General features: G+C 42.4%; 1 protein-coding gene across 1 annotated transcript in view; it reads right to left on the reverse strand.

Annotated features, from left to right (window-relative positions):
• The window catches only part of SLC38A6 (solute carrier family 38 member 6), a 126,488-nt gene that overhangs the window by 31,973 nt on the left and 81,305 nt on the right, over positions 1-13,210 (reverse strand). Inside the window, exons 9-10 of the mRNA XM_073610855.1 lie at positions 3,899-3,964; positions 3,113-3,163 (exon numbers count right to left, since the gene is read on the reverse strand). Of these exons, the coding sequence (XP_073466956.1) occupies positions 3,113-3,163; positions 3,899-3,964 (117 nt within the window). The remainder of the gene's footprint in view (positions 1-3,112; positions 3,164-3,898; positions 3,965-13,210) is intronic.

The following is a 13,210-nucleotide window of genomic DNA, read 5'->3' on the forward strand; positions in this document are numbered from 1 at the left end:
GTGGACTAAAGTCTGCACGTTTGGGAGCATCGACGACAGGCTTGTTAAGAGCCACTTTAGGGTTTTTAACTATATTCACCATTGTCACAGAATAGATTGGCGTGAACTCTAATCCAAAACCAGCAAACCTTGGCACAGGTCCCCCATATGTGGAACATTGTACCAGGTTGATCACATCCCCTAAAACAGAGAATTCACAGAAACCCCTGGTACATTTTCGATCTAGAAAGCACCTTATATCCTCCCTGTGTTCGTAATACCCTTATATGTACGAGGAGACCACTTACACCAGTCACTCAAATCAATCTCCTCCCCCAAGTCCCGCTCCCAACCCTGCATATAAGGTAATTTCCCAGACAGGTAAAAAAACACTTTGTACAACATCGAGATAAGCTGGAAATGTTTCCAAAGCGCCGGAGGGGATTCAGAATGATGGCAGGGAAGTATGCGGGGAGGACAGAAAAAGGAGCAGATCATCTGCAAACAGTGCACATTTTTGTTGTCTATCCCCACTGTTAATACCTAATATATCCGAATGGGCACGGATTGCCTCATTGTCTCAATTGCAATTACAAAAATAATAGGGGATAGAGGGCACCCCTGCCTAGTGCCTGACTGGATAGAGATTGAATCACAGAGGTAACCTTGTAGGTGTATCCGGGACGAGGGGTTGTTATAAAAGTGCCTGTAAATATGACAAGAATTGAGGGCCAAAATTACACCTGTGTAGTATTCTAAAAAGAGATAGTCCCAAGAGATACCATCAAATGCTTTCCATATATCAGGGGAAAGCAGCATACTCTCTCACACCCCTCTTATCCCAGGAGGTTTGAAGTACAATCAAGTCTATGGCTCGCCGTATTTGATCCGAAGCCTGTGGGCCTGGTATAAAACCAAACCTCTCGATTTCAAAAGATTGCACAATCCTCCAATCACTTGCAATGATTAGGTGTTAATCACTACCGAATGCTACTGCATACTGCTTGTGCACCTTACTCCATGAGGAATCATTGGTTTGATCCATTAGGATTCAATTTCTGCTTCTAGCAATTAACCACTAGCTATTTTAGTAGCATGATTGAGCTTCTAAACATTTTCTGTGTAGCCATAGCCTAATGCCTAGTACAAACTATGAGAAAATCAGAAGAAAAACACAGCTTACAAAGCGATTGTACGATAATCTGTTCTTTAGTACACAGCTTTCAAGAGCCAATCTCGACAGTTCATGCAAAATTATCCGAAGGGACAAGTGCGAAAAATGTATATGATTTTCATTTAATCAGTATGGTATTCATCCAAATCGAGTGACCAAGACTGGGCATGCTTTAAAATGAAAGAATACATAACAATACATCTCTTCCAAAGTTGTACTCTGTCGTACAAGAATTTTCAGAACTTTAATAAACCTCTTGATTTTTGACAGGAGACTAGCATGCAAAAAATAAAAAACAGACGATCATTTGTCCGATATACCCATTGTGTGTACAAGGCTTAAGGAGATGACTTACCACAAGTAGTCTATTCTCTCAACAGTAAGCAATTAAAATTGTCCATGGAGCTCTAGTCCAAATCTGCTCTACCAGCTGTTTCCAATAGACCTCCGATTTTGACTTTTGGGCAAAAAGGAACAAAGTCCTCCACTGCACCTTAGGCCACTACCCCCTGGGTGGCTGACATATGCCCCCTGCACTTCCTAGGGCATTTCTTCTTGGAGCTTATATTGTAATGACAGCTTTTATTGTTCTTACATGTAAGTTAACATCTGGCTTTAGCAGTGCCACCCACCTCAATAATGCAGTGTAGGAACAAAGAATCGCAGCAAACAAGATGATGAAAGGACTGGTAAGCATGCGTTTCATGGCATTAGAGGATGTTTTGCCACTATTGTCATCACTTATATACTGGTAACTACTTGATTGCTGCACTCTGCGCCCCACAGTATTTATACAGTATCTTTTTTAAAGTTACTGTGTGACTTTCACTGGAAGAAATATGATTGACAGCTTAGCTCCTCTGCTTCTACATCATGCCAAGGTGATGGTGGAAACCAGCAGGGAGAGAACAGTGTCTCAGGATTTTTTTAATACAAAATAAATGAGCTTACAATAAAAAAAATTACATTAGGTGAATAACCATAAAACATATAATCAAGTGCTAAAATAACAATCACCAAGTGGAATGATAATAAAGTGAGTATCTGATTAGATTAATGCATAAGAAACAAAATTATAAAACCACAATCCCTTTGGGAATAGTGTTCTCTCCACTCCAAGTGAAAAGTCTAAACAAAAGTGCAGTGTCTTCATGCAACACACTCGTCCTCGTGCAAACTTCCAACCGTGTATCCCCTTATTGTGCCGTTATTCCTCATCACTCGTGCGCCCCCATCAGGTGTGTTCTCACCTGCTAATATGCGACCCCCCGCTCAAGTAGGTCAAACAGCGTTTTAGTCCTTCCAGGACTCAAAGATGTCCTTATGCTCCCGTTCTTCCTCCTTACAAACAAATGCGGCAAGAGTGTGGTGCGCTATAAGCACCTTAGAAATGTGAGTAACATATGGAGTGTGAATAAAGTTATGCGATTTTAGATATAAGTACTATTAGCAGGTTTTTTCCCCTACATGTGGCTTTGGTGTGACTATCGTATCATGGAGGAAATGTAAAAGCTTGTACTAAGGAGGACGGACAAGAGCATAAGGATCATCTAATCAGAATTCACTTTATTATCATTGCACTTGGTGATAATGTTATTTTAGCACTTGATTATATGTTTTCTTCACATAATGTATTGTAGTTTTATATCGTAAGCGTGGCACATTAATTTTGTATTTGAGTAACAGCACAGCAAGATGAGAATGTGACAAGTGTCAGCTACTATTAGAATCAGCAAGTGAAATCTGGTTGCTCACAAGACCGTTGTTTGCCTTTTAGGATATTGTCTGAGGATTTTTTTGTTACTACTCATGCACCAGTAGGTTATTTATACAATTATAACAATATAAATGAAACAACTAATCAGGAACAGCAGAAGAAAAGGCATAAATAAAATGAACCCTATATAAATAAAAAGGGTCTCATCATAGCAATAGGCCTCATTTTTTTTTCAAACCCACCTCTTTTGAAAATTCAAAAAGTTTAGCTTTGCATTCCGAAGTGTTTGATACCTGTTAAAACAAAATATATTGCATTTTAGACTATATACATAATAAAAAGGGTTTTAAAAAAAAATGGCTAAAATTAAAAACACAAAATTGACTGGGGTCAGAGAGCACCTGAAGTATGACAGCTGCAGCTTGCCCACTACTGCACCCTATATTATATTCCTCTGTATCTAAGGTTGACAGTGAAGCAACTTCCAGGTATCAGGTGAACTCTGACCCCTGACACAAGCTGAAGTGCAAGTTTAAGTAAAATGAAACGGCTCAGGGCAGAGCGCAGGAAATATCAGTCCGCCTGGCGTTCACCCAGTACATTAACCGCTTTCTATGACATGTGAGTAATCCAGTACTGAATCTGGCACACAAATTCCACCCTGCATGGGTCTGCATGTAACCCCCATTCTAACTGTATCTTGGCAGTATTCTACTGCTACCCACCCACAACCCAATTTAAAGTACTTTAAACTCACTTGAATCCAATCAACATGTGTAATATCCCTGACTTGGTGCAGGATTACACCCCAAGACACAAACAAAAGTCAAACAAAATAAGCTGAAAATGATCTTTAAATGTAACATTGTTCCCCAACTGCAAAAAAAAGAAAAATATAAAGCTCAGGGCTGTAATTTTTGGACTTATTTTAAAATATGCATAGTATAGTCTGCATAAGGGACCAAACAGGAATTGACGTTAAACATTCAACAAGATTTGTAGATTATGAATCGTAATAATGCTAATACCTCCATGTATAGCATAGTGTGGTTCAGAGGAAGGGGGCAAGGAATAGACCATTTTTTAACCACAACCTGTAAATGAAAACAAATAAGCACTCAGTTAAAGTCATTGTAAAAGGCACAGTTTTTATTTTTTCAGTAACAAACATGTTATATTTCCTGCTCTGTGTAATGGTTTTGCACAGAGCAGTCTTGATCCTCCTCTTCTCGGGTTCCCCGCTGGCACTCTTGGCTCCTCCCCCTTGCAGAGTGCCCCCATAGCAAGCTTTGGGGACACTCGTGTGTGTGCTCGCTCCCGAGCTGGCTGTGCGTGTCCATAAGACAAACAGAGTGCGGCTCGGCCCCGCTCCCTCCCCATTGGTTGTGATTGACAGCAGCAGAAGCCAATGGCTCCTTCTGCGGTGTGTGAGCCATTGAGGAGAGAGAAACTGAGAAAGAGCGAAAACGAAAAAGAGAGAGAAAGAGAAACTCGAGAGAGCCTTTGCTCTCGGGCACAGCACTGGATCAAGATCGAGCTCAGGTAAGTATTTAGGGGGGAGCTGCTTGCAGATAGTTTACCTTAATGAAGAGAATACATTAAAGTGTAAGTTCACCTTTACAGAAAAATCTGTAACGTAACTTACTCAGGACCCCCTCTCCTTGCCCAACCCCCCCCCCGGTCCCGCTGACCTGGACCGCGGCAATCTCCCGGTATATCCATATATCCACGTCAGAAGTCCGGGGCTTAGAAATCCCCTCAGTATCCATGCATCTTCTCCATAGCTGACAGGACGGGCTATGTGACTGCTGATTGGTCGGAGCCTCCCATGTGACGGCGCTGACCAATTGGAATGCTCCAAAACATCCCTCCTGACGAGGAACGTTTTGGACATTCAGCTCAGGGGATTTCTAAGCCCTAGACTGCTGGTGCAGATATACCGGGGCTTAAGACAGGAGACTGCCGTGGTCCAGGTCAGCAGAGCGGGGGCAAGGAGGGGGTCCCATGTAAGGTCACCTTACAGATTTTTCTGTGAAGGTGAACTTACCCTTTAAAGTGTTACTAAACCCACAACAGTACTGTTTCTCCCCTTTTCTCCACTGCCACCAAAATATCTCCTGATCGTACAGAGCCTTGGGGACAAGCTGCGCATGGTCAGTTTTGGTGTGTATTGCAAGAGTTTTTTTTTTTTTCTTGGGAGAGTGTATGTGATAAGCACTGTCCAGACAGAGGGTTAGGGGTCCTGAAGCCTGACAGACTCAGAAAACTCCTCCTACAAGTTTTAACCAGACACCGATAGAAGTTACAAGACTGCTATATACTGCTGATGAGAAAAGGTATTTAGCAGTTTTATATATTTCAAACTAAACTATTGTATTTCCATGTTCTGTGTACTGTGGGAGACCAGATATAGTGAATGCAGGGTCCTGCGTTTAGTAACACTTTAAGGTAAAAAAAAAAAAAAAAACTTCCGTCTTTAGAACCACTTTAAGTCAGAGTAGCATAAAATAAAGAGCATCTACCTATAAGTATCATCATAACCCGTCTCAAGGAAGTCTCACACAATTTGTCATTTGCAGATCTTTTCTTAAATTTACAAAATTGCTTTGGAAGTATGGCATCCGAAATCTGCTTGCCTATTGTGGACAACACAAACACATTCCTTGGGCTGATCATTACAATGCCGATACTACAAGATATATACAGTTGAATAAAGGCATTGCAAAGTGTTGTCCATCAAAGGGATAGGTATCCTCATTTTAAGAACGCAACCACAATAAGTATACTGTCAAATGTATAAACGGCAAAATAAAACTAAAGGTCAAAAGACAGGTGTTTTTATAACCAAAGAAAATAAAAATTGCTAATTTAAATACCCATCGCTGGCAACACAGAAAGCACGCCATCTATAACCCCATAACCGGTAGCAATGTCAGTGCTTCTGGTATCTGTACATTACTCAAGCATGTGTCACTAGATCACCTTGAAATGACACATTAGCTTATCTCCTCTGCCACTCATCTTGTGGAAGTTCTTATTAGAGTGTCAACACTGTCATACCCTGAGGACTAAAAAGAAAAAAAAAAAAAAAAAACTGGCCACATCCTCTGGGGACACACACTACCTTTAATCTTTACCTTCGGGTCTGTACAAATAGATGTCATCCTTAAGTATCAAAACATTGGACTTTTATCTGTTAAATGTTATCTTTCTGAACCTTGGATCTTGTTAGTCTACACACACCCTGTTATTATTATCTCTTTTGAGTTTAATACCTTAGTAAAGTAGGCGTAAACGCCAACTAAATGCTTTATGGTTATGTAAAGTACTGTGTAGCAATCAATAACCACGTCCCCCCCCCCCCCCTTTAGTAAAATGCAAAACGTTTCCTTTTCTTTAATTCTTTGCAACATTTTATTGCTGCTGATTTCCTACGCCCTCTTTGCAGGTACTTATTGCCTACATGCATGCACTTGAGCATCAGTGTGGTATTCTTTATAGTAACAAGAGTGGACCATGCCTGTGCAATATGGATCAGCATTGTGGCTTGCGGCCGGCTTTGTAAGCTCATGAGACAACGCGAGATAGAAATTGTGCGAAGGGAAAACAGCGCTGCTTTCCTATGGAACGGAGAAAGTTTAGCTTCTTGTTGGGTTTTTATTCTTGTCTGTCTCCACTGGGGAAATGTCCTTTCATTTCTGTCTTGATGATCCCTACGAAAGTAACGGAAATACCCCAGTAGGACAAACAGCAGTAAAAACTAGAAAGCGACTAGGGTTGCACCGATACCGTTTGTCGGCGAGTACCGATACTTTCAGTGAGATACAGAGTACCTATACCTTTACGGTGTGATTGGCTCAAATTGCACTGCAAAGAATAGAATGCAATTTGAACAGGAATGTGGTGAGATTCCGGTTCAAATTGCATGCGGTCCCCGTCCCCCCCCCCCCCCCCCCCGACGCCTCTGTGTGAATCCAGTATGGGAAGACAGGGAAGCATGATCTAAGAAGTGCAGCAATAGGCAAACAAACAGTTTAAAAAAAAAAAACATTACATTAAGAAGGGGGGGCCACTGGGGTGTGGTGTGATTTCAAAGGGTATAGCTTGCATGCAACGTCCCAAAGATGCAAGGTGTTTGACAAAGAGGGGCTCAGAACTGCCCGGCGCTCCTTTGAAGAGAGCCACATTAATAGATCTAGGGGAAGGGTCGGACTAGCCCGAGCCGCCAACTGAACCCTGTCAGGCTGATATGTAATTTGATATAGCTGGACTAATTGGGAAGCTCTATAGTATCGCAAGAAGTGAGGTACCCCCAGTCCACCTCACCCTTTGGGTAAGTATAAAGTGGAGCAGACCACCCGACATCCACCTCTATTCCAGATGAATTTATGGATTAAAGATTGCAGCTTCTGGAAAAACACAGATGGAACTGGAATTGGAAGACCGAATGTAATAAAGAATTAGAGGAAGAAGCATCATCTTGACAGCCTTTATTCTACCCATCCAGGAAAGAGCGTGGGCTAGCTAGTTCTTTAGGTCACGTTCAATAGAGTTAAAAAGGGGAGTATAATTTACCCGGTACATCGTTGCAACGTCAGTGGTCAGTTTGACACCAAGATATGGGAGCGATCGAGTGCTCCATTTAAAAGGAAAAGGAAGTCCGAATCATACCCAAGTCCAGGTCTGTAAGGTTCACGTTTATTGCTTCAAACTTTGTTTGATTGACCCTTAAACCCGCTTCAAACTTTGTTTGATTGACCCTTAAACCCAATATGGTTCCAAATCTGGACAATGTGGCAAACAGATTAGGCAAGGTCGTAATAGGATCCGTAATGAATAACAGATCATCGGCAAATAGGGCACATTTATGAGTTATGCCTCCACTTGAAATACCATGGATATTAGGACTAGACCTGATGGCTATTGTCAGGGTCTCAATTGCTATCATGAAGTGGAGAGGCAAGAGAGGACATCTCTGCCTGGTCCCCCTCCGGATGTGTAACAGACTCGATTTATGACCATGTTCAATGATGTTAGCCGAAGCGTTAGAGTATATAACGCAAATGGGTAAGAAATTTAAGTCCGCAATTCCATTTCCTTAGTATATGGAACAGGAAGGGCCAAGATAAGAGTCAAAGGCCTTATATAGGTCCAGTGACAACTACATACCGAGCCGGGCGCCCACCCCATCCCATTTGGAACACAAAAAGGAGACCAAGTTTATCACCCGTCTGATCTGGTCCGCAGCCTGTCGCCCTGGGACAAATCCCATCTGATCTATGTGTATATATTGTGCCAGGAATGTATTAAACCGATTTGCATATATTTTGGTTAGGAATTTTAGATCGTTGTTAAATCGGGGATATCCGGGGTCTTTGAGGCGTTAGCTTGTTTAATAACAGCCAAAACCTCTTCCATTGTAATTTCCTTCTCCAAAAGCTCACGATGAGAGGCTGATAGGGTTGGACGAGAGATCCTCAAGAAATGTGGCGATTGTTTTGGGTGAAGGACCTTCCTATTTACTATACAAGGACTTATAGTAAGAATGAAAAAGATCTATTACGGTCTGTGGGTTTTGAGTCAAAGTACCATTAGCTCGCCTGATCTTAGGGAGCGTGGTACGGCGAAATCGAGGTGTCAACTTACGAGCCAGCATGGTGCCCGGTTTATCCCTCAACGTATAGAAGGATGCCTGGGTCCATCTGAGACTCTTTTCCGCCTTGGTCCTTAGGCAAAGATTCAGCTCCAGCCGGACAGAACTTATTTTGTCTCTAAGGTCCAAGTGTGTTAAATATGGATTCTCTAAGCGGGTCCCGTTACGCAGACGAATCTCAATGATGAATTGAAGTTATACTTCTGTACTTTCTACCATTTTTTGCATGAATAAAATTTTGTGGGGTTAATCCCCTTTTTTATTTTACCCATGACTGTACGTTTTCTCCTTGGGCACCCTGAAAGTCCATTCAAGGGCTTACTGGTCTTCATATTATACATACATGCTGGATTTTGATGCATTTGTAATTTTTGTTTAAGTACAATAAGCAGAGTTTAAAAATGACCGGTTTGATTTCAAATACGATAGTTCTGGTCCAGATGTAAAGAGAGCAACTGTCTTTGTTACTATGGACATCACATGCAAATACCCTAATCCCCTCCTAAAGTATCACAGAAATGTCATATTTCAGATTTGAATTAAATGCAAGCACTAGGTGATAGTTTAAGTTAATTTTACCTGCATTATCTGAACCAAAATTATAGTAATCACAAAAGGTTTACAGACCTCACTGTATGATGAATGCATATTACAAGTGCAACTCCTTCCTACCAGTCACAGGAAAGGTCACACCAGTGATATAAACACAGCAGCTGGTGAAGGGGCACGAGCTATGTGACCCCAATTCATCAACTAAAGGTTAACCTTTTTAATGGCCAGCTGAACATGTCCTGCTGATAATTTTGTAATATGAACATTTCCTCATCAAAAAGGCATCCATTTTCTTACTTTATTTCTACACTGCAAATAGGGCAATCATGCAATTTGTGCAAACCTGGATTGAACGATTTTAGTGAGTAAACAGAATCTTCCAAATTCAGAATGATGTTGATTCAAACATTTTGCATAGTGGTTTATGGTTTTATGTACATTAGTGCTATAGAAATGAATACAAATTATTAATACTACGCTCAGCTTATGTGCCTGTATTTGAGCAATAAAGAAGAAGTAAACTTTGAAAACTACCATTTGCCTGTAGATAGGTAGAGGCAGTGGTGGCTGTTTGCCAGTCGGTCCGGCACTTACCCAATCGTGGCAGGCGGAGGGTGGTAGGCAGTGGCTCGGCTCAGAGTGTCCTCTCCTCCGTGGCGGCTTCCAGCTCCTCCCCTCCTTCTCCTAGGCATCCAATAGGATCCCCTGTCCTTTCAGCCAATCGGGTGACCAGTGTCAAAACCCGCTTCCTGATTGGCTGGGAGGAGCAATTTATTAAAATCTTTACACTGTCTGTGGCGAATGCACAGTAAAATGTACAGAATAGCTCTGAACAGAGCTTCCAGTTCAATCACAAACTGAAACATAGTAAACACAGTACAGGGGGCCAGGTCACAATTGCGACCCTTGTAGGTACGCTCCTGGCTCAGACCTTACATCATTGGAGGAGAGCACACCCAGAAGAGAAGCGTGTCATAATGTCTAAGTATGCTTGCCACACCACCACGATTTGATTCTTCTTTAATTTAAAGAGGGATAGAAAAAAAAAAAAATTCATTTTTAAAAGCACTGTAATTCTCAACTGTTACAAAATGAATCTCTAACAAATGTAAGTCTTTAATGCTGAACTCCGAGAAATCTGTTTTTATATATGTATATTTTATCCATGCATTTAGCAGTTTAACCTACCAAAGCATTTTTATTTGCCAATCCAGTCGTGGGATGTACACAGCTCTGCTCCACAGCACAGCCTTGACATGTACTTCTGTAAAAAAGGTTATTAATTCGTGCTGTTTTTTTTTTTTTTTTTACATCACATATTTTCCTAGTATAATTTTGTGACAAAAAAAAAAAAAAAAAAAAAAAAAAAAAAAAGTTGTAAAGCTGTGTAAAATCTACATAAAAACAGAATGCAAGGATTTTCAAATCTCATAAATCCATATTTTATTCACAACAACCAACCAAAAATTCAAGTTCGACTTACCGGTTTTCCAGAAGTCTTTCAGGACAGCACCTGAGAGATCGTGACTCCTCCCATCGGAAACCAGGAAACACCTCCTTCCTCCAAATCTTTAAAGGGAGGCACCTCCTTACCATCCATCAGCTGTAGAAAAGAAAACCTCCAGCCCCAGTTGGAACACATACGTTAGTCACAGCATAGTACACTATGAAACTATGAAACTTAAAACGAATAGGGCGGATCATTGCTGTCCTGAAAGACTTCTGGAAAACAAGTTACCGGTAAGTCTAACTTGAATTTTCCCAAGGTATATTTCAGGACAGCACATGAGGATATCAGACACTTACCCCCTTAGGGCAGGACAACAGCCTGCAGGACCTTCCTGCCAAATGCCTGGTCGCTGGCAGATGTAAGGTCCAGCCTATAATGTCACACAAAGGTGTGGAAACTTGACCACGTTGCCGCCTTGCATATTTGTTAAGGGGTGGCACCAGCTTTCTCTGCCCAAGTGGCCACAATCGCACTGTTTGAGTGTGCACAAATTGCCGCTGGCGGAGACAAACCTGCATGCGAGTATGCCTCCAGAATGGATAATTTCAGCCATCTGGCTAAAGAACCTTTAGAAGCCTGGCAACCTCTCTTGTTGTCTGAAAAAAGAACAAATAATGGAGTCTGTTCGCCTAAAGTCCTTTGCTATTTCTAGATAACAACAAAATCCTTTTGATGTCCAACATATGAAAAAAAAAAAAAAGTCTCCTCCCCGATGGATTTGCACAGAAGGTTGGGAGCACAATGTCTTGTGAATGATTATGTATTGAAGCTACCTTGGGTAAGAGCTTTGGGTCTGTCCTAACTAGAACTCTATCCGGAAACATTGACAGGTAAGGTTCCTTAACTGACAGAGCGTGTAGCTCACTGAGTCTGCGTGCTGAAGTAATGGCGATAAGAAACACAGCTTTAAGAGCGAGACATCTGAGAGATTCTTCTTCCACAGGCTCAAATGGACTCTTTGCTAGGGATTGCAGGACTATGGACAGATCCCATTTAGGGAAACCTTTGACCAGCACTGGTTTAGATTTTGTAAGAGCTCTAAAAAAAAAAAAAATCTGACTACCAGTGGTTCCAAGGCCACAGTTTTTTCTTAGAACACAAAGCACAGGTTGATGCACTAGCAAGGTAGTGATCGCTAGTCTCTTATCTGCTCCATCTTGCAAAAACTCCAAGATGGAAACAGGGCTCCCTGGGTCTTGGGCGGATGAATCGCACTATGAATTATAGACCTTCCAGACCTTAGTATAGATGGCTCGCGTTACAACATTACTATCAAGCAGGAAAAGTGTAACTAAATAGCCTGAAAACCCCTTGCTTTTTAGGAGCTGCTCTACAGATACCAGGCAGCGAGAGACAGGCTGGCCACTTTGCAGATCCTGCCTGAGAGGTAGATGCCAGCAAGTCTTGGTCACCATTCCCAGAACGGTTGAGAACCAGGCCCTTTTCGGACAAAATGGAGCAATTAGGATGACTGGTACCTTCTCCTGTTGGATCTTCCTTAATACCAGTGGGATGAACTGGAACGAGGGGAAAGCGCAGCAAAGGTGAAATCTCCATGTATGTGCCACAGCGTCTGTCCCCAGTGATCCATCGAGATTGTTTAAGGAAAAGAATTGAGGTACCTGTGCATTCCCTTTTGATGCTAACAGGTCCACCTCTGGCTGTCCCCACATACTGGAAAATGTTGCGAAGACCTCCGGATTTAGAGACCACTTTGCCTCCTGAATGGGGGGCCTGCTCAGGAAATCCACCACTCTGTTCAGGGTCCCCTTTAGGTGGATTGCTGACAGGGATAGCAAATGCCTCTCTGCCCACAGCAGGATTTCTGTTGCCAGTGCCTGTAAGGACCTGCTCCTTGTGTCCCCCTGTCTGTTTAAATAAGCCACAGCCATGGCGTTGTCTGTCAACACTTGAACGTGGTAAAACTGGACATCCTGCGCAAATATTAGTAGAGATAAGGTGATTGCCTTCAGCTCTCTTCCAATTTGAGGACCTTGTCGTCTCCTTTTTGGACCAACTTCCTTGAGCGAAGTTTTCCTCTAGGCGCCCCCCCCCCCCCCCCCATGCCCAAGAGCTGGCGTCTGTGCTTAGTCTTCTTTTGACTGGAAAGGCCCAATCTAGAACCCTTGATAGGATCTACTGACTCCTCCACCACCAAAGTGACCTCTTCACCAGAGTTGGAATCTTCACCTGTGTGTCCAGGGATCTTAAGCTGTGATCTCATGACCTCAGGAGAAAGGTTTGTAGACACCTGAAATGCAGTCTTGCCCACTGAATAGCTGGCATTGTTGAGGTCAGTACCCCTAATGCCAACGTATCTTGCCTTATCGTTATCGACTGGTTGGTCTGCAGCATCAACACCGTGCACTGAACCTTGTCCTTTTTCTCTTGAGGGAGAAAAATCTTCTGTTTCACTGAACTGATTAGGTAGCCCAGAAAGTGAACCACCTGTGACGGGTTTAGGGAGGATTTCTGGAGGTTTAGAATCCATCCTAGAGATTCCAGATGGTTGCGTGGTTTGGCCAAGTTGTCCTGCAACCTTTCCTTGAGGGGGGCGAAGAATAATAGGTCGTCCAGATAGGGAATCACTGCGATTCCCTGAAGACGAAGCGGAGCTAGGGCTTC

This window comes from Aquarana catesbeiana, linkage group LG13 (genome assembly GCF_042186555.1).
Source record: "Aquarana catesbeiana isolate 2022-GZ linkage group LG13, ASM4218655v1, whole genome shotgun sequence".
NCBI classification, from domain to species: Eukaryota; Metazoa; Chordata; class Amphibia; order Anura; family Ranidae; genus Aquarana; species Aquarana catesbeiana.